Source organism: Carlito syrichta, unplaced genomic scaffold (assembly GCF_000164805.1).
Source record: "Carlito syrichta isolate Samal-C Ts95f unplaced genomic scaffold, Tarsius_syrichta-2.0.1 Scaffold287843, whole genome shotgun sequence".
Taxonomy (NCBI): domain Eukaryota; kingdom Metazoa; phylum Chordata; class Mammalia; order Primates; family Tarsiidae; genus Carlito; species Carlito syrichta.
Window position 1 is genome coordinate 147091 of NW_007231939.1, and position 21517 is coordinate 168607.

The following is a 21517-nucleotide window of genomic DNA, read 5'->3' on the forward strand; positions in this document are numbered from 1 at the left end:
AGGCCTGAGTACCCACCAAGCTGATGATTCCTCACCTGCCAACTCAAGCACCAAATGGCCTCCTGCCATCCTGTGGCCTTTGTCCCACAGTGGAAGCTAAAGGTAACATGCCCAGGGCAACACATCAGCTGTAACCATCAACAGGAATGTCCATGCACATTTTCCTATTGGAGGAGACAAACTTTTCTCCTCTTCCAAAGCTACCCTTTTCCCAAAAGAAACTTTACTCAGGTAACCCAAATTGAAAGCAACAGTACTTCTCATTCGCATATCACAACATACATTTTGCATAGAATGTCTCATGACAGAAATATCACTCTTCACAATCTCTGAGTTACAAATTCAAGTTTTGTACAAATTCAAGAGTTTAACCCGGTGCACTGACTCACACCTGCAATGCCAGCACTTTGGGAGATGAAAGCAAGAGGATCATTTGAGGCCAGGAGCTGGAAACCAGCCAGGGCAACAAAGCCAGAGCTTGTCAATAAAACAATAGAAAAATTAGCTGTGTATGTGTGGTGGCACATGCCTGTAGTCCTAGTTACTCAAGAGGTTGAGGCAGGAGGATCACTTGAGCTCAAGAGGTTGAAGCTGCAGTGAGCCATGATAGTGCCACTCCAACCTAGTTAACAGAGTAAGACCTTGTCTCAAAAAAAAAAAAAAAAAAAAAATTTTAGATGCATAGCCTAGGGAGACATTTAGGCATTTGAGAAAAAGAATTCATTCTTAAGAGTAGCCAAAATTAAGTACTGCCAAGAGTAGCCAAAAATTTTGTTGGATCATAAGAACATGGCTTCTCGGAATTGGGAATGAAAATGAAGATATCCCATTTGTTTGTTCATTCATTCCAGTCCTGTGCCCAGAGAGATGAATACCACTTCCACCATTTTTCAGGAAGGTAAGCGTATGAATGGTGGCAGGGTGTGGTGAGAAAGATTATCAAAGGGGCATGTCGTGTCAGACCTGGCATCCCCAGGCAGGGTCTCTAAGCTGACCACACCATTCTGTCTCATTCGTCCACATGACCTTCAGAGTCACCACAGAAACTCTGTTTGACAAACCACAGTACTCTAAAATGGGCGCAAGAAATAGACCCTCAAGTCTGAAGCAAGACAGTGGAGAACAGACGCAGTTGGCGATATTTTTTTTTAATGAAACAACTATGACTACAACATGCATAGAGGCTATGTAAAGATATCACTCAAGGGTAAAGCAAAATTATTCATAATTAAGTAGACCTTTATAATGCACAGTAATTATAGACAAGTCTATATCCTATGCATACAAGCAGCAAGGACTGCAAAATAAATATTGAATCTATTTCTAAATAATTAAGCCAGAGTAGGTAATATAGTCTACACGTGAAGCAATTCTTAAATGAAGAATAAGACTTATAAAACTGGATAATGTTTCAATCAAGTGACTTATGCATAAACCAAAGAGCCATATGATGGTAAGTGGTAGACAGGCTGGGATTCACACTCCTATTTGGGTAACGTTTAAGGAGCTTTGTATTTTGTGGTATATCTCTTACATTAATGAACTCAGGTGCAATTAGGCATCTATCTATAAGAAGCTTTACCTTTTTAATTTCATAACTGTGATTATACTTATTACAACCACGAGAAGGATCAGGCTCTGAAATACTGTAGAAATAAGCTTGATTTTAATCCTGTTCTCTTCTATGTCTCAAATGTCTTTCCACTGTGGGAGGCAGGAAGTCTTTTTCAGACACTGCCTCCCGCCCCATTCTGTCTGCAATGGCAGCATTCCCTCGCCATCCACAAGTGTGCCCACCTACTTGGGAATGCCAACACACTTTCCTGTGAGAAGTAAGAGAGGCCTGTGCTCAGGGCCCTGACACCTGGGGAGCAGCCACCACAACTGCCATCACTCCAGAGCATTTGCCTGTGAGTTGCTGGATCAGGTGCCACGAAATTCCACTGCTGCCAAGGGCACTGGCTCCTGGTGGCTAAAGCACAATTTCGGGCTTGATGCCGACAGACGGGAGGCACAAAATCTCCAGAACAGTCTCCAAAGTAATTACAGTGGTTTCATAGATGGGATTAATTTAAACACAGTGAAGAAAGAGAAGTATGAGTTAATAGACTTCAGGATAGAACTTTCTCATTTACAACTATTCAGCATAGAAGAAATTCTTCTCTCCATTTCACTATTTCTTCTCTCACTAGAGATATTCCACTGATTTTTCTAACCCCGAAATTGTTGTGTTCTGCAATGACACAAAGTAAGTGTAACATGAAAACAGAAACTCCGAGATCTGGTCTGCCCCCTTCTTTCCTATCTACCTCTTCCAGTGCTTCCCTTCCTGGAAACTCTTTAAGTCTCGAGATTGCCGAAGGCTGCCAGGCCTCTCAGCAGAGTTTCTGTCACTAAGGTCCTTAACCCCCATCTGCACAAAAGGGACAACCAATTACATTTCGTGCCACTCCAGAGCCAGTGCCTTCCCTCAGTCGTGTCTATAACTGGGCCAGCGAAAATGCTGAATGAGCTCAATAAATATTGACTGAGTCAAGAAAGAAATGGTTGGAAAGACACAAGATCTAAAATGAACTTGTACAGCACATTATGGAAAACATAAAAAATAAAATCTACAGCTTTGCTTCAGGAAAAGTTGCTCAATATGTCACAAGGTGCTGCTCACCTAAGGAAAGAGGAATAATGACCTCTCTATTGAAAAAGACCAAGGTTAGAATTACACATTTAATCCACAAATGGAATAAAGAATACAGACACAAAAGCAGTGACTTTAAAGAAGGAGCTAGATAAGCTGAGCGCGGTGGCTCAAGTCTGTCATCCCAGCACTTTGGGAGGCTGAGGCGAGGGGATTGCCTGAGCCCACGGGTTCGAGAACAGCCTGGGTAACTTGGTGAGACATCATCTCTACAATAAATAAAAAAAAATTAGCCAGGTGTGGTAGTATGCACCTGTAGTTCTGGCTACTTGGAAAGCTGAGGCGGAAGGATCGCCTGAGCCCAGCAAGTTGACGCTGGGGTGGCTGTGAGTGTGCCACTGCACTCCAGCCTGGGTGATGAAGTGAGACTCTTACTCAAAAAGTAAAAATAAAAAAATAAAAAAGAAGGAGCTAGACAATGTGTAAAGGGATGGTGGCAACTGAGTCAGTGCAAAGCCTGGGATCAGAAAGTCAAACATCAAGATTCTGCTTCTAGTTCAGAGCTTAAGTTCATGCATCACTGCTACACCACATTTCACCTGTTCCATATGGCCTGACTCTCTGCTCTACTCTCCCAGTCAGCATCTTCTTCAAACATCTAAACACTTGCATTGAATAACTGAAGGTTCATTCTTTCTTATTTACACCATTGACAAATAATTTTTCAAATCCAAATATAAAAGATATGCAATATGGACACATCTCTTGCACATTGAGAGACCCAGGGTAACAACGTTAGGTTCCCCAAATCAACCGTTGGCCCATCCATCATTCTTCTATTGACCAACTGCATAAGGCTACCGTGTTCTCAAGAAGAGATATGAAGACATACATAAGTCATTTACCACCAAGGCCCAATCGAGTTAGGCAGATGAGATATATACTTATCGAAGTTAAACTAACAAAATGCCAAAAAAAAAAAGAAAGAAAGAAAAAAAATCAGGTGCTCATTGAGCCATGCGTATATTGAGAGTTTTAAAGGCAACCTTGTCACTTCTGGTTGGAATGACTGGGCAGAGAATAAACTGGAATTTTGTTAAGTCATATGGGAGGATTAGGGCAGGTAGAGAAGAGGGGAGGTCATGCAGATGAGAGGATAAAGGATAGTGATACATCCAAAGGATGTTGCATGTTCTAGACTGGATGAGTTGAGCTGCAATGAAGAGAAGCGATAGCAGGTCAAACTGGGCAGGGCGAGAGGGAAGAGATTAGGAATTCACCCTGTAAAGCCTGAGGAATGTGTGAGCACATCCTGTGCTTGTGGTCCTCGCACCACCAGACAAGGTCAGCTTGGATCTACCTTAACCAACAATATCTCCTCTGAATCACATGAAACATGTATTTCTCTGGCTTTTGGTTCCAGCACCCATGTGAACCCACCTGCTGAGCTCACTTACTGTATGATAAGGACCAAAAACAGTACAGCCAACCCACATGGGTTCAAATTCCAAAATATGTATCGGTGGGAGTTTGAGCCAGTGACCTAGCATTGCCATGCCACAATGTCCTCAACTACAAATTGAGAATAATAACAGTATTTAGCTCATAGGAATGAATTAAGACATACAAAGCCTAATAAATGCCAGTTGCTGTTGCTATAGTTATCAACATGGAAGTGCCAACTACCAGCATCCAGAATATGAAAGAAATCCTATGAATAAAATATGAATTATTTTTAAGAATTGAAAAGAAAAATGAGCAATCTATTAAGTGGCAATTTACGAAAGAGAAAATCTGAATGGTCAGCTAATGTATGAAAGAATGGCCCATTTTACTAAAAATCAGGAAAATGCCAACCAAATGAGAGAATATTTCATGCACACTAGAGTTGTGTGGAGAGAATGTCTGATGCATCAAGTTTGACAAAAAAGAGGGAAACGGAAGCTGTTATATTTGCTGGTGTGCAACGGCACTACAGATTTGGATCCCGATACATGGGAGGTAATGGGAGGGCAGGAGTGAGAGAAATCCCACAGCTTCTTTCCCAGGCTTCAGTTTTGTGTCTCAGGGAGGAAGCGATCAAAGAAACTCCACAGCAGCTCCACTCGCTTGGCCCTGCTGACTCTCTCTGTCTCTCTGGATGTAAGCTCCTCCAAAGGATGATGGCATTTGTTCCCTCCTTTCAGCAGCTGGCAGGTACCCCTACAGGTGAGCTCTGTGGTTGCTCAGACAGCAAAGGCACAGCAAGGCCTCTGGCCCACCGGCAGGTCATCCATCTGGCTACACATCTCCACTCAGGACATCGATCCCTATCTCTGTGTCACTTCTCAGTTTCAAACTTGGAAGTGAAATAACAGGGTGCTATTTACATGCCACTTACTGAAAATCTCAACCCCTAAAAGTTTGTAATAGAAAAAAGTTAGAAACTGACCATTAGTAAGAGAACTGATATGTTCATCAGATGGAATACTAGACAGTGGTGGTAAATTAACAAGCAAGCATGTAATAACATAGATGGAGCTCAAAAATAGAAACAGAAGAGAAAAAAAAAGTTGCCAAAAAGATACATGGTATTATGCTATTTGTATAAATGCCAATCTTTGAAAACACAAGTAGCAGTAGGTGGTTACAGACACTGGCCCCCAGTACAACACAAACCCAGTGCAGGGGTGTCTGTAGAAGCTTCACTACAACAGCTACTTCTGCAGTGGAAGGAAAGTGGGTGGAATGGGAAGCAATGTCTAGTTGTATATGTACTCTTTGTGTTGTTAAAAAAGAGAATCGGAAACAAATGTGACATAAGAATGGCACTGAGAGAAACTAAGGGGTGCCTGGACAGAGTCTGCATATCACTTACTTGCATTTATTACACTTTAAACACAATCTTTAAAAAAATATTTATTCTGAGATACAAATTCACTCCACATCAAAGGACATTAGAAATACCTAAAATATGCCAGGAAATACTCTACATCCCGCAAATCAACCCCAAACAGCAGCCATCTGAGGGAAGATGTAGGGAAGCATGGCTACAGCTCTTCTTCAATGTTTCAAAGAAACATTGTCGCCATGGAACGTTCTGCAGGGGCCTCTCAGAGTGTCCACCTGGTGCATTCACTGAGGAACTTCAGGGCACTCTGAGATCTACAGACACAGGCAGGTGGTGGAAGGTAGGAAACTGGGTCCTAGACCTAGTTCCTCAACACTGCCATGTGGCCTTGGGAAAGCCCTTGACCGTCCTGACGTCCCTGGACCAGAACGAGACACATGGGACAATCCCACGATCCTTTCTCTGGATGGAAACCACAAGGGGTTCCCACAGGAGATTGCGCAGAGGCCCAGCTATCCCGCCTCCTCCAGCCAAGCCTGAGGCAAAATGCAAAGCTGGATGCAGGACTTATGCGGAGGCCTCCAGCCACCATAATGGGAGATCTCAGTCTTCCCCTGAACAAAAGCAAGGGTCACAAAGGCGGCCAAGGAGACAGGAGAAATCATACTCACAAGGCACAGCATTCCGGTGGTTCTCAGGATAACAAGCAGCTCCAGAATTAGACCACACTATCTCCCACCAGTCGCTGGCCCTTCTGGAGCCTCCATGTCCTCAAATAAAGAGGGGAAGAAGGAAGACACCCGTGGAACCAAGTGGGCTACCAATCATCACAGACACCGCCTGGTCACAGGAGTGCAAAATCAAAGATGTTCAGTGAAGTATGTGGCAGGAGAGAGCAATCAGACTCTCTGGGTCCAAGCCAAGTTCTTCCCCAATTAACTGTGGGACCTTGAGCAAGTTATCTGGAGCTTGAACCTCAGTCTTTTCTTTCTGAAAAATGGGAATGAGGAAATACATAAATGCTCACAAAATGTTTAAGCAGTGAGTGGTGCACACAACAGGCCCTCAAGTGTTCATGACAGTTAACTCCAGGTATCTGCTAGGGGATAGGTTCCAGCACCCCATACCCCAAGATAGTAAAATCTGAAGATGCTCAATTCCTTTGCAGGTAGCCCAGCACGTACAAAATCTGTGGATCGGAGGCCCAAATATACTAGTAGTGACAGCACTTGGGAAGGATAGTACCATGAAATAATGAAGCGTGTCCTCTTCAGCTTCCACAACTGTATCTATAAGTCAAGCCTTTGTTTTCTAGAGGGTAGACACAACCTAGAACAAGTAATTAGGTAACTGCTAGGGATGACATGGTTCAAGCTTTGTGACCAGGGAAAAAGTGGTCGTTTCCAGCATTTCTTAAGCTGGGTTTTTACAGGTCAGTGGCCAAAGTCTGGAGGTTCAGTCATAGAGCAGGAAGAATGAAGATGTGACTAAAGGAACTTAACACAAGGGAAAGCAAAGTATCTTTGGGTCCAAAAAGAAGTCCCTGTGGGAGAAAGGAAGAAGGACCAAGTACAAGGTCAGGAGGTCAAATGCCACGACCCAGGCTGGGGTAACCGGGAGCTAGTGGAAGGATCTATCAGAAACATTCTTGTAGGTTCAGGGGTCTGCAAATTTTGAGCTGGTTCCCCATTCTCCTGGAAGCCTCTCAGAGAAAGCTGGCCTTCAATATGATTCCAGGACCCCACCAGGCACAGGAGGGATCCAGGGATTCTGACTGAGCAGGTATCAGGCGGGCCTCCCCTCGGGCCCTCCCCTTCTGGGGCAACGCAGCAGGGGTCCTTGGGAATCAGTGGTGCCGGAGGGCTGGGACAGGGAAGCTGCAGAGTGTGGGGGTCCCAACATCAGGGGCTGCAGGAGGCAAGACAACACCCCAGGACGCATGGGACCTGCTGCATCTTGGCACCAGGGACGAGGTTCTACCACAGAAGACTAGGCCAGAAGTAGGAGAGGGCACAAGGATGAGGTTCCCTTGCCTACACAGGGACACTGCATGAGTCCTTCCCACATCCCCAAACGAGCTGTTTGGACAAATTAAAAAGGGTGGGAGGTGTCTTCAGAGGGGACAGCTCCCCAAAAGCTAGCAACTGCCCAAAAGAAATCCGATTCCTGATACCCTAAAGACTGGGTACCCCAGAGGAGACTTGGAAACCTACAGTTAAGAACAACTGTTTCCAGCCATCAGCAGATGTAGGAGTCACGGAACAAAAATTAATGATCTAAAACTAAAGAAAATAAGCCGAGCTCTGTGGTTCAGCCTGTAATCCCGCGCCTTTGGGAGGCTGAGGTGAGTGGATTGCCTGAGCCCGTGGGTTTGAGACCCGCCTGGGCAGCGAGACCTCATCTCTACAATAAATAAAAAAAAAATCAGCCGGGCGCGGTAGCGCATGCCTGTAATTCCGGCTACTTGGAAGGCTGAGGCGGAAGGATCGCCGGAGCCCAGCAGGTCAAGGCTGTGGTGGCCGGGAGCGGCCACTGCACTCCAGTCTGGGTGATGGAGTGAGACTCCAACTCAAAAAAAAAAAGAAAATGACCCTCGTGTTTCCACGTACAAATACTGTTGATTCATTTTTACCTTGAAAATGATTATTCTGATGACCTCAGACTGAGAAACAAGTTGCCAGAGGCACAAACTGTATTATAAAGCAGCCTTTCCCTTCAGCCCAGGACACAGGCAGCCTCCCAAAGTCATTGTCACAGTTTTGTCACCAGATGGCGAAAGTGTCCTTTCTAGCTGCTCCATTTATCAAGCCCTGTGTCCGGCTCACACTCCCAGCATGAGGCACATGGAGGGAAGTCACGAAGTCCCCTGCTGACTAAACAACTAAATCTCATCAGCTTCTCATAGCCAGAAACTGTTTTATTTGGGAGCTGAAGGAAAATACAGGAAGGATTCTATTCAACAACGGTGAATTGTCCAGCCAGGGCAGACCCCGAAGCTGGGTCTGTTCCCCCCACCAGGCCACCAACACAAAATCTTCATGAATAATCAGTCAGAGTCCACTTGCATCCTGGACTGCCAGTGACTCTGCCTCCTCCCATCCACTCTCCTCACTACCTGCGGGACACTGTCTTCTCCCAACTGTTGCCTGCAACCACATCTACTCCTATTACTACTTTAGGTTTCTACCCTGAAACAGCCTTCTCAAATTAGCCACACTGTCCAGACTTGACAAGCACAAGGGTCCCAAGGGTCCCCTGGGGGCAGCGGCCCACAGCCATAGTCGCCCAGGCCCCAAAGACTGGCAGCTGCTCAGCTGCCTCATGTCCTTTGCCCATCAAGGTCAGCACAGAAAGACAACACCTCACACCTGCCCCTCCAACAGTCTCCCTCAACAAGAGAATTAATCCAAAAGTTAATGCAGCTGATTCACAAGCTCCCTTTCAGCCTCTAACACAAACGGCACCAGGAGGTAAGGCAGTGCCTCTGCTGTCTGGTCATTCAGAAAGGACATTTTTTGTTTGTTCTCTTTGTCTTTCCGCTCTCTGTCAGAGAACGAATTTGCACACAAAGGGGATTAAGAACTAACTGTCCCCAAAAGCTGTCAGCTTCTGAGTTTCAGGAAGAATACAACTCCAGGTACCACACAACAGATTAACTGTACAACAGCCTGACAATCTAAGGCAACACTGCTTTCTTCTCAGGCACCATAGACAACTTTTCCCTCTTCACGGTTTCGCTCCAGGCCAGACCCTCGTCTACCAGCATCTTTCAAATTCTCTCCTGAATAATTCCCTCAGATTAATACAGATCATACGGGAATTTACTAGGTCAATTACGAGGGGAAAAAATACTGGCAGTGTTCACACTGTGTATTTATCTGGTGGTAAACAGCAGAGTAGCTAAGGGAGAAGGAGGGAGACCGCCTTCCTCTTTGCTGATGATCCAGACCTGACAGACAGTCTGGAATCTGCCAGTCTGAAAAATACACAGTCAGAGTGAATGCAGCAAAAAGCATGCTGGCCACCAGCACCCCCACCCCACCTTAACTTCTACCAGGGGGAGGTAGGTGTGTGCTTTGCAGAGCAGCCCTGACCTTCTACCCTGAACTGCTGCACACATCAATCAGGTAATCTTTATGAGAGAAGAGGAGTGCGGAGCCACAGGGCCATAGCCAGCCAGCCATGCCACCCTAAGCACTGGGCTCAGTATAGGGGACCCTCGCCCTTCCCACCTGGGAAGCATAGATGATGTGGAGATTTTTGTGGAATTGCTTTAATAGATAATTTGCTCATTCATAAATCCCTAAATTAAGCCTTTAAGGGAAGAGATGTTGTATCAATTGTATTGGGTCATCTACTTGGGGCCAAGAAAGCCCTCTGACAACTTTGTTAAAAGCTGAACTCCCCTTCTTAAAAAAATGGGAAAATCAAAACCTTTTGTTTTGTAATTAACAGGTTAAAGCTAAGTAATCTTTGGAAGAAAAGAAAAACAGAGAGCCTAGTTTTCACTTAATATATAAATGACCGAAATCAAATGTCTTCCAAAGAGCAGGCTTTTAAAAGACAGGTATGACAAGAGGATTCGTCTTCTTGGAGGTGACAAATTCTAAGTCTTCCAGGGACCAGTCAAGTTAGAAAATGAGACAGTGAAGGAGGTGTGTAATAGGGGGAGTGGCAGTAATTGTAGCAAACCGGGGAAAACTTTAATGCAATGAGCCTAGTATGCGTACCCCCCCACACACGCTCTCTTTTGGCATTTTTTCACTCGAGACGGCAGTGGCCGTGCTCACCTGAAGCAGGAGTGATGGAGATGACTAAAGGGGTGTTTCAGTCCGCCTTTACCCAAAGCTGGTCCAGCTCCCACAAGAGGCTTCCCCGCAACTATAAAGTGACCCAAGTGGATGCCCGTCTAGATTCCATCTGAAGTCAAAGTCTGGCTGTCTTGTTACAGGGCCTTTAGAGTGGGTCAGCTGCCAATTACCCAGAAAATGCTGGGCCACAGGCCAAGCCAGGAGTGGATGGGTGCTGGCAGCTCACATGTCTGGCCCTGCACCTTTTCTTGAAGCTAAGCCTCCTCCGAGGCATTCTGAAATTAGAACAGGACACCCACGGTGGTTTCTCCAGTTAATGAAGTCCCTTTCCGTGGGGTTTTAAGCTTGAGTGGTGACGACACGGCAGCGCTTGCTCACACACAAAGGAATTATTGCACACAGACATGTGGGTTCAATAGTTCCTGAGATCTGACCATTAAATTGTATCTGTCATCCCTTGCTGTGACCCAGAAGCAAGATGAGCTTATTTTCTTGGCTTCCTGGAGGGCACTAGGCGCCCAGAAGTGAACTCCGCTGTCACCGGGAGGTACCCTGAGCTGGGAAGCAGACATCAGAGCACAGATCATACCTCAGGCCATCTGTCTCTCCTGGCTTCTCACACCCAGGCCAAGGTAGTAGCATCCTTGTCAGAATCCTTTTTCTTTGTCAACCTACCCACCTTGACATTTTTGCACGTGTGGGATAGCTCCCTCACCAGCAAGTGAAGGTGAAGGGGCTCAGGCAGTTGCACCCGCAGGAGAACGGAATGCAGCCTCTCCCTGCCACCTGCGGACTCCCTGCACATCTCAGCCTCTCCACTGGCTGGGTCCTGTGTCCCCAGAGCATAGCGATGGCAATGCAAGAGTGTCACCAGGCAGGAGCTCCTGACACTTCAGGGGAATTAGTAAGAGTGGTGACTTGCTCGAGATTAATTTTATTATATTTATTTGCTTCAAATCTCTTAAAACAAAAATATTGAGATACCATTTTAAGAAGCACACCGAGTTCAAAAGTACAATGTGAAATGTAAATTAAACATTGTTTTTAAAGCTAGATAGGAGGAAAGCTGAGATACCCTACAGGAGGGCCAATGCATTTAGTAAGCTACAGTACTATCCATTTCTAAGTGGCCTAGTGCCTAGAGGGTACAGAAAGCCAGGTAGGAAGGGACTATCACTTCCAAGTATTTTGACCTTCATTTCAGGAAAGATAGAAAAGCTGGCCCATGGCGGAGTGGAGCTGGGTGGCGCCTTGGCCAATGGGAGGTACCTTTGAAAATGTTCACCTGGCCGGGCTAGGTGGCTCAGCCTGTAATCCCAGAACTTTGGGAAGTCGAGGCGAGTGGATTGCCTGAGCCCATGGGTTTGAGACCCACCTAGGCAACTTGGCGAGACCTCGTCTCTACAATAAAGCAAAAAATTAGCCAGGTGCGGTAGCACGTGCCTGTAGTCCCAGCTACTTGGAAGGCTGAGGTGGAAGGATCACTGGAGCTCAGCTGGTCGAGGCTGCAGTGGCCAGGAGCGTGCCACTGCACTCCAGTCTGGGTGACAGAGTGAGACTCTGACTCAAAAAACAAAAACAACAACAAAAAAGAAAATGTTCACCTGTTTCATAATTTGGCTTAAAGCTGAGTTAGCTCCCAGTACCTATTTTCTAGGAATGTTTTATTTGGAATGTTTATTTTATTTCTAGGAACAGTTTTATTTGGTAACCTTTCCTGCATAAGTAAAATGTTCCCAACTAAAAATTCAGTACAAGACAAACCAACCCTTGCATGGCAAAGCACACCAGCTCAACCCACAGTTCCTCATAACCATGCTGGACAGTCACATTATCTAGTTTACGATCTGTTCTCCACCCCAGCACTACTGACAGGAATTGTCAGGGGCTGCTCCGTACACAGAAGGGTCCAAGCAGCATTTCCGGCCTCAGCCCACCAGATGTCGGTAACATTCTCCCTACCCCACCCGCCAGTTATGACAACCAAAAATATCACCAGGCCTTGCAACATCCCCTGGGTAGAGTCGGAACCACTGGTCAACAGTTGCATGCACAACGCATTTTATGCACTCTTCCCTGACTCTGTGACTTTGCTTCTGAGATCATGTTCCTTCCTCTTGTATTTCATCCTTTAGATTCCATTTTGAAGTTCTTCAAGTAAAAATTTTTTGGTAGCAAACTCTTTATACTATTGCTTAAAAATATCTTTCTTCAGGTTCATTCCTGGAAGACAGTTTTGCTGGATACACCATCAGATGAACACTTATTTATCTTTGTTGTTTAAAGCTGTTCTCCTACTGTGTTGTGTTTTCTGCTCTTGATGAAGTGTCTGCTGTCAGTTTACTCACTGTTATTCTGAGGTAATGTCTTCTCTTTCTGGTTGCTCTGAACATCTTTTCTTTGCCTTTGGTATTTTGCAGTCTCACTGTAATATGGCTAGGTGTGGATATATTGTTATCTATCTTTCTTTAGATTCACTGGATTTCCTGAATCAGAAAATAAATGTTTTCAATTAGAAAATGTAGGACACTATCTCTTGATTTCTCCCATATTATCTACTACTCCCATTAGAATTATAACCAGATGTATGCTAGATCTCAGTCTGTCCTCCATGCATCAAAATATCTCTTTCCGATGTTTCATCTATAGGTTTGTGTTTCATGCCAGGTAACTTCTTCAGATCTATCTGCTGGTTTACTAAATTTTCTCTGAATCTGTATCTAACCTACTACTGTTAAGCCTTCTCACTGAATATTAATTACATGGAGTTCATTTCATTCATTTATATGAGTTCTATTTACTCATATAAATAGAACTCCAGAGCTATTACTTGAGATATGTTCCTGTCATTTACCCATGCAATTTATTCCAGCATTTTTGTATTCGTATGAAATGTACTCATTTTATATTCCAGTCTCTAGGTCTGATTTGACTGCTTTGTCTTGGCTGCCTCTTGCTTAAGATGTCCTCTTTTTGTGTGTAATTTTTATTTCTTGGAACACTATTTGTGGGAATTTTTTGCAGCCTGGGTGAAGGGAGAATTCCCTCATGTGTGTTGGATTAGTTCAGATACTTGTTGACATCTTTTAAAAACATATTCCACTTGAAACTTCCAGACCACATAGGGAAGCATAAATTTGGAATATACACCCATAAGAGGGCATGCATACTAGAGACAGCAACTGCTCAGGGAAACACAAACATTTCTTTTCCCTCTACACAGTGCCAAGGCCCATCAAGGGTTGTTTGCCTACAGTGTCCCTTTGCCAGACAAGTTCTTTGGGTCCCCTTCGCTTTATGAGATAGATCCTGATCTGATTCTCTTTACTTGGGGACCTGAACTCATCAAGTGCCCCAGTCTGGGGATCAACAGGTGCTCCCAGACAGCCGCCACTACAAAGTGAACTTTGCTCACGGATTTCAACTTCCCCCTCTAGGAGTTACCTTCAGCTGTGCTTTTAAAAAGATGTGATTTTTGTGATAGCTGGGACTTCATGAATTTTGTAAAAGGTGGCGTTTGAGGCTGTCTTCCATATTCCCAGGAAAGGAATGGTCTCCTCGGGTTTAAAGCAACATCTCTTTGGCCATACCTGGAAACAGGCAGAGCCAAATGGCGTTTTAATTTTTAGTCCCTATGCGTTTCCACAGGCCCAGGGCTTCTGAGAGACTCACAGGGCCATCGGCAGATGCCTGACATCATCCTTTACTGCAGATTTGAAAGGCAGTCTATGTCCTGGCCGCACCCCAGTGCCCGACAGAAATAGACTGAGCAGTGAGATCCAGCTGGCAGGATCTCAGCCTTGGAACAAACAGGGAGCAAGAAGGATTTCCAGCTATGTGGTCAGAAAAGTACTGTGAAGGATAGTTACAAGGTATGTAGGCCTAGGTGGGAAACCACAACCTTTACTCAAACTCCCAATTGTTATATTTGAGACAAATTCTTTTTTTTTTTTTGCCCCTACAACACCGAACTCAGGACTCCTCTATCGTTTAAAAATGAGCCATCAGCCGGGCTCGGTGGCTCAGCCTGTAATCCTGCACCTTTGGGAGGCTGAGGTGAGTAGATTGCCTGAGCCCGTGGGTTCGAGACCTCATCTCTACAATAAATCAAAAAATTAGCCGGGCATGGTAGCGCGCACCTGTAAATCTGGCTATTCAGAAGGCTGAGGCGGAAGGATCGTTGGAACCCAGCAGGTCGAGGCTGCGGTGGCCGGGAGCGGCCACTGCACTCCAGCCTGGGCGACAGAGTGAGACTCCAACTCAAAAAAATAAAATAAAATAAAATAAAAATGAGCCATCAACAAGAGTGTATTAATGATAATAAATAGTAGAGTACCTGTAGGTTGTGTGTCCCCCTGAGCCCCTCACCCAGGCCCTCACAACGCGTCACACACCACAGTGCCACTGCCTGTCTCCTGGAGGGACTGCTTTGCTGCTCATTGCATCTCAGGATCTGGCCCAGGGCCTGACACTTGGTATTCAAATATTTTGAAATGAATACAAGAGTGATTTTTCTGTTAGGACTAATTGGATTTGGAGAGGTCATCAAAGTAGGAAATGCTTTATGAGAAAACAGCTCTGTGGAGTCCACCCCTAGTGGTGAGAGCATTAACCAGCAGTTCTAAAGAATAAAGACTGTGCCAGGGTGAAGCCACCATCCTGTGAACTGCATGTCCAGCAGAAATCACCTAAACATCCACATCAACTTTGGCCAGAGCTTTACAGGTTCAAACTGTTTCCACACATATCTCATTTACTTCTTACAGTGTGAGAGAAATGCAGGATAGTATCCACTTTTTACAACTAGAAAACAACAAGGCTCTGCAAATTGTATACAGAGGCCTGGGAGGGAGGAAACAGAACAAGGGTTTGCACTGACGTCTTCAGATGATAAGTACCCTGTCCTCAAAGTCCTAGAAGTTGATTCCACCCAAACTGAAGGGGATGGGACTTGACAGCATAGGACCTACATTCCTAAACTTCCTCTAGATAACAGCTGTCTATGATTTGGGATGAGGCACCAATTTTCCAAGGTGAAATTTCCCTGCCTGTGAACAAAGAGATGCCACAAAGTTGTGCGTCTGCAGGAGCATGGGCAAATCACACATGTACTCAGTAGGGATGTGGTCAGCTGGAGAGCAAATGCCCTTCCAATAGAGCAGCCCTTCACAGCCCTGGCAGATGGCTGCCATCTGGGAATCATTTCATTTTCGTAAGATACAGGCAATCTGGGAATTTACATGAACTTCTCATTTGTCAAATATTGGCACTAGTCAAACAAATGTCGTATATGCTATGAGCCAAACAGAATATCTCCTCAGGATGAATCTGGGTCTTGGGCCAGCTGTTTGCCCCACATGGGTCTGACATGCCCCGGTCCTGTCCGCCTCTCAAGATCTAGTGTTCTGTCCACTGCCCACTGGACATGTTCTCCCTTCCCCTCGAGGAACTCCTGGGACTAAATGTTTCTATTCTTATCACAACTCAAGAGTTCATACTTTGAAGAACACGTTTATTTTATCCTAGATAGCGGGGTTAAATCTGACATAAATCTACATAAATAAATGCTTAGCCAAATGGATCAAAAATGTATTGGATACAAATGTGGGCCAGGTACTCTAGGCTGTATATGTTTTCTCATCTCCAGCTACCCGAAGTCTTCTCCACCACACCCAAAATGCCACTTCATCACCAGGTGGTCATGAAAATATTGTGGTATAGATGGAAATTTACAATTTTCAGAGTTTAACATGCTAGGAGTCAAACCCTGGTTCTACCATCCATTAGCTCTGTGACCTTGGTCAAGTTACTGAATTTTTTTGAAACTTACTTTTCTCACCTTTAAAATAAAGAAAATACCACCCAACTTATCAGTCTGTTGTATTAAATTATTCACCCCAAAAAGCCAATGTATAAAAATATAGGCACTGGATAAATATTGGTTCCCTTCTGTCCATTATAAAAGGCTATACTTTTATTTCATACTTACATCATCATAACACACCAAATATTGTGTGAAGCACATAAATAAAGTTGTGTTTCTCCCACCTGGGTTAGGAACACATCTGAAAAGTCTACAGAAGCCATATGGACTCCTTGCTTTTTTTCCCTTACTGTTTAAATGGCTTTAAGCAGTAAGGCAGAAACTGAGAAATCCAGAATTTGCAAAATCTTACTCAGAACCAAAACAAACTCAGAGGCAGTAACAGCACATACAGTAGGCTCACTTTCAGAAAGAACATAAACCTCACACAGACTGACGCATTTTTCTTGGCAAAGGGTGATAATAATAGCATTTTTTTTTTTTTTTTTGGTTAGGTAACATCGGCCAAAAGAATATAAATACCATTAGACTGACAATTGTGAACAACTGTGGCTCTGTCTACTGGCATTTGCTCATAATTGCAATACAGATCTATTTAGATGGAGGTTCTGAATCCAAATTTCATGTTAGATTTTTTTATTGATAAAAATCTAGAAATGAGATTTTTGCATAGGGTTAATGGCCAGTGAGATACAAAAGCCATTGAAGAGGGTTTGGTTTAACTAAGTAGTCTCAAATCATTTCACCTACAAATCCTTCTTCCCATTTTCTTCCTCTCAGCAGTCCTCATGCTTTGGAAGACAGTCTACCAAGCCACACTTAACAATAATTCATCTTCTTGTTTTCTTTAAACACTCACACAACTGCCACTCAGAGCTCCTGATCCACTATGATAAGCAGAGTGGACACAATGGCAACCAAAAGCAAAGAGATGTGAAGTTTTAGTTGCCCTGCATGATTATTTCAGGAGGTCACATAAATTCCATTAAGTTCTATGAAACAAGCTTGCAAACTCCCCTTTCGGTCTTCACAGTCCTGCAGGGGACTGGGGTTCTCGTGATGGGAACAACTTGTTTTGTTGATCAAAACAGAATCTTTCTTTCACTAATGGCTTTCAAATGTGATTTTCTTCTGGACTGGAAGGTTGCCATCCTCATCCAGGTGAATTTAAAACTCAACAAAGCCCTTCCTCTTCATTTTTTAGTTATTTGTGACACAAGGATTCATTCACACAAGTAACACAAGTACTCCGAACATGGCATTGGGATGGATTAGAAACAGATTCAGAATGGCCAAGGTGGGTCACATAGTCACATGGAATGGGCATTTAATTTATTGCCACTCACTGTGTATCTTCTTTATGAACACATTCTTCTGAAGTTGCTGATGCATCCTTTCTCCCTTCCCATGGCTTATATGTCTTTGGGCCTGTTTCTGTGAAGTCAATTCTTATCACTGACACCCCTGTGTTGAATTGCGTATTCCTAAAATTCTTATTTTGAAGTTCTCACCCCTCAACATCTCAGAATGTGACTCTATTTGGAGACAGGGTCTTTAAAGAGGTAATTGAGTTAAAAATGAAGTCATTAGAGTGTGCCCCAATCCAATATGAGTGGTATGCTTATAAGAACAGGAAATATGGACACAGACACACGTGGAGGGAAGACCATGAGAAGACAGGTATCTACAAGCTAAGGAGAGAGGGCTCAGGAGAAACCAGTCCTGCTGATGCCTTGACCTCAGACTTCCAGCCACCAGGACTGTAGGGCAATATATTCCTGTTGTTTAAACCACACAGTCTATGATACCTTGTTATGGCAGCCCTAACAGACTAACATACTCTAGGAAGAAAAACACAGATAAAAGTATCCTTCATTTACTAAAAAATAAGCCAGTAGATAAAGTTGGATGCCTGTTGGTATAAGTTGAAGAAAAAAATGACATTTGACATAATTCGAGAGACAGTGGAGAAAATTCTACTATTAACTATGTTTCTATTTGGATGTACAAATTAAATTACAGCCATCCCTGGGGGAAAGAGGATATTACTCTCATCATCAATAGCAGCTTAATGATATTTTTTGGAATCAGTGAGTTCTGCCAGTATCTAGCTGAGATTAAACAGGCTGTAAAGAGTGGGAATTTTGACATGGTAAAAGAGTACAAAGAAAAGGAGAAAGATAGTTTGGGAATATGCAGAGCACTGGGCAGAGAAAGCATCAAGAAGACACGTGCCCAAGGAAAGGAAAGCCCAGGAAGAAGCCACGCTCCTGCTGGAGCCAAAGGCACATCACAGACATAGGCCAACTCTGGAGTTCATCCACTGCTCAGGGAGGGTCCGGACTCCTCGGTGATATTCATTCTCATTCCCTCTCTCTCCCTCTCTCTCCGGAAGCAGGGAGGCAGACTGTTGAAGGACCTGTACATCTCACTGAAAAAGAGTTGCAGGTGATCTCCCTTTCACCTCCTTCCCTACTGAGGTAAACGGTGTTCCAAGCATGACCCTGCTGTGCCACCGTCTCCATTTGAGTTACACATCTTCAAAGAAGTGTAGAGCATTTCAGACAGAAAATGCTTTCCTTCTGCATCTTCTTTATACTTTGTGCTATGCAAACTACAGACTACAATTTATCTGTCTCTGAAACCCAGCATACTCAGAGCAGGCATCTTAACAAGTGCTGTGCCCTGGTACTCTGCATCACAGCAAATCTCCATGACTGCAACCCACAAACCCTGTAGACTCATGGCTGACCTTATACCATGCTACATTCTTCTTTCCAATACCACTCCAACAAAGCATTGTTTCCTCTTTTGTACACAGAAGGAAACAGAAATAGAGATGCTACATGAGTTTCACAGGCCACATTAAATTAGGGAAATGCCAATAAATTTTCCTGATACTTGCAAAAATTAGCAAACATGATGTAATACAATACCTTTATGGAGCTGATATATTATAGGAGCAGGCAAATAATTTAAAATGTTTAACCATTTTGCAACATTCAAGCATGTGTGCATCCCAGCATCTAGTAATGACTGCGTGAAAGTTAAAAATGAAATGTCATTTAAAGATGGAAGATGCACTTAATACTCTAAAAATAGCTTTACTGGTATTTTAATTCTTTCCAAGATTGTAATCTTTTCAATTTCCCTTTTGTCAGTATCATCTCCCATCCGGAGTCTGAAAACACATTCTACCTATTGACTACCAATTTTGCAAACGGAAATCAAATAAGAGATGTGTCTCCCCCACCCCCCACCTCACCCCAAAAGCAGCTTCATAGCTTCTAGCACTTAGTAATGAGTTACTACAGCGTAAGTTTGTATTCTTCCCTCTAACTGTGATCTCAGGTGGATAAATGGCTGCTCTGTAAAGTATCTGGGTTCTTTAGATGGAAGTGCTAATGATTACTTGGCCCACCTCACGGGACAATTCTAACAAATGACTATGGAACTATAAATGGTGCAAACAACAAATGTTAATAATTAAGAACCAGCCACTTAGAAGAGTTCCATTATGGTATGAACTCCAAAGAAGGAAAAGAATTGCTCTGTTGGGCCCACACCTATGACCCTGCCCCAGGCCAGAATGGGAGGCTTCTCCTCTGGGCTCTTCCAGCACCCAAGGGTTCCTCTGCCTGGCCACATTTGCCTGTGCACTTTTGTGTTGCACCCAAAACATCTGGAGAGGTCTCTACCAGACTTCCCAGTAGATAGAAAGCGTTTTGAGGGCAGGGTTCCTGACTTAACCTTGTATGGCCTGGACCTGGCTCAGGTGAGCCTCTCATCTAAGTTGTCTTTCTCCAAAGAGCTGGAACCAACGGTGAGTATTTAAGCAATGCAGGCCTGATGGACGAGCCTTAGCGATAGCTGGTCCCACATCTTACAGACACAAGAAAAGAAATCCCAGAGGGACATGTCCTTTGTTCCAGTCCTTAGCTGGTTAGTGGCCAAGCCAGAACGGAAACCCATGCTCCCTGACGCCATGTCCCAGCACTCTTCCCACACCCCATACATTGTCTATGGATCTGTCCTTGCTGGCTTTCTCTTTCTGCAGTACTTGGCAATTTATTGCTACAACTTATCCTGAACTGTGGAACCAGCAGATCTCACAGGCTGACTCCAGATGGGAGATGCCCCGAGGGTTCCTCCCAACCTGCATCCCAAAGGCTGCTTCAGGGGCTGCAGGTTGCATGACGCCCCCTGCAGGCCGAAGAAGGACTTGCCGGGCATGCTGAATCAAAGGGCCAAGTCTAGGCCGGCCACCCAAAGGAAGCCTCCTTGAGGAACTGGGCTTTTGGTTCAAGAGGAGTAAAAAGGTTAAAAGCCCGAGCTGTTGTGTAGGACTGCTTTACCTGGCACATGAATCTGCTTCTTAATTACCTGCGTAGCCTTCAACACGTTATTTAAATATTCTGTGTCTCAGTTTCCTCTTCTCCACAAAATGCAGAGAATCCATCACAATCCACCTTCTAACGTGGTATGAGGCTTAAGGAAAGGAATGCACGTGAAAAACAGCTGCAGACACCGTAGGCATTAAGGAGACAGCTGCTGCTAATATTACTACTCCTCATCTAAAATGAAGCCATTTTTAGCCATACACTGCACTTCTTGGTTTTGCCACCCAATGAACAAATGTCTTTTCATTTTCAGAACATTTGCGTGATACCCTGAACACAGAGTCTCGGGAAATGGCTTATTTATATGAAGAGTCTCCCTTAATTATCTATTAGCTGAAGAATCTATCCCAAATGGTCTCATATACCCTGTGATTGCAAACAGATCGAGCGTTTCACCGGCAACACTTCCAAATTATTGGAGCAATAAATTAATGTTGAAAGCATAGCCGATACCTGTCGGGACCATTCCCTTCGGAGCCAAGGGCTTCATCCCAAGGAAGCCCTTTCATCGGGAGCGCCCAAGGACTCAGCATGGATTGGCCACGCTGCCCTCTGGAGAGTTACGAGAGGTCACGGCAAAGGGGCGTGAGACCCAGAGAGCGGCTCTCTGAGACCCAGAGAGCAGCGCTCGGTCAGAGCGGGGACCACAGACCCAGAGTCGGCCACCGCCCCCCCCCCCCCCCCCCCCCCCGGAAGGCGCCAGTGGCCCGGCGGGCGTGCGCCTCTTACCACGAACTCCTCCAAAGTCTGGTAGGTCTTGCCCCGGAACTCGCAGTAGTTCTTCCTCTCCTTGCACTGCGGGCAGCACTGGCTCGTGTCGACGTGGATGCAGCGCGGGTGCAGCCTCGGGCACTCGGGCTGCGCGCACAGCGGCCCCTCCTCGGTGCACAGGCACGGGCAAGCCGAGGGACCCGGCGCGAACTTCTCCCCGATCGCGTACACGAAGCCGCTCTCGTCCACGCAGCCCTTGCCGCGGTAGTCCGGGTACGCGTACTCGTCCAGCGGCTCCGGCGTGGG

The 21517-nt window shown here is 44.9% G+C and overlaps 1 protein-coding gene across 1 annotated transcript in view; it reads right to left on the minus strand.

Annotated features, from left to right (window-relative positions):
• Positions 1 to 21517, minus strand: part of VWC2 (von Willebrand factor C domain containing 2) — a gene marked incomplete at its 5' end in the record, with an annotated part of 151700 nt that overhangs the window by 125861 nt on the left and 4322 nt on the right. The window contains one exon of the mRNA XM_021709985.1: positions 21230 to 21517. This exon is cut by the window's right edge and continues 3 nt beyond it. Coding sequence (XP_021565660.1) covers positions 21230 to 21517 — 288 coding nt within the window. The remainder of the gene's footprint in view (positions 1 to 21229) is intronic.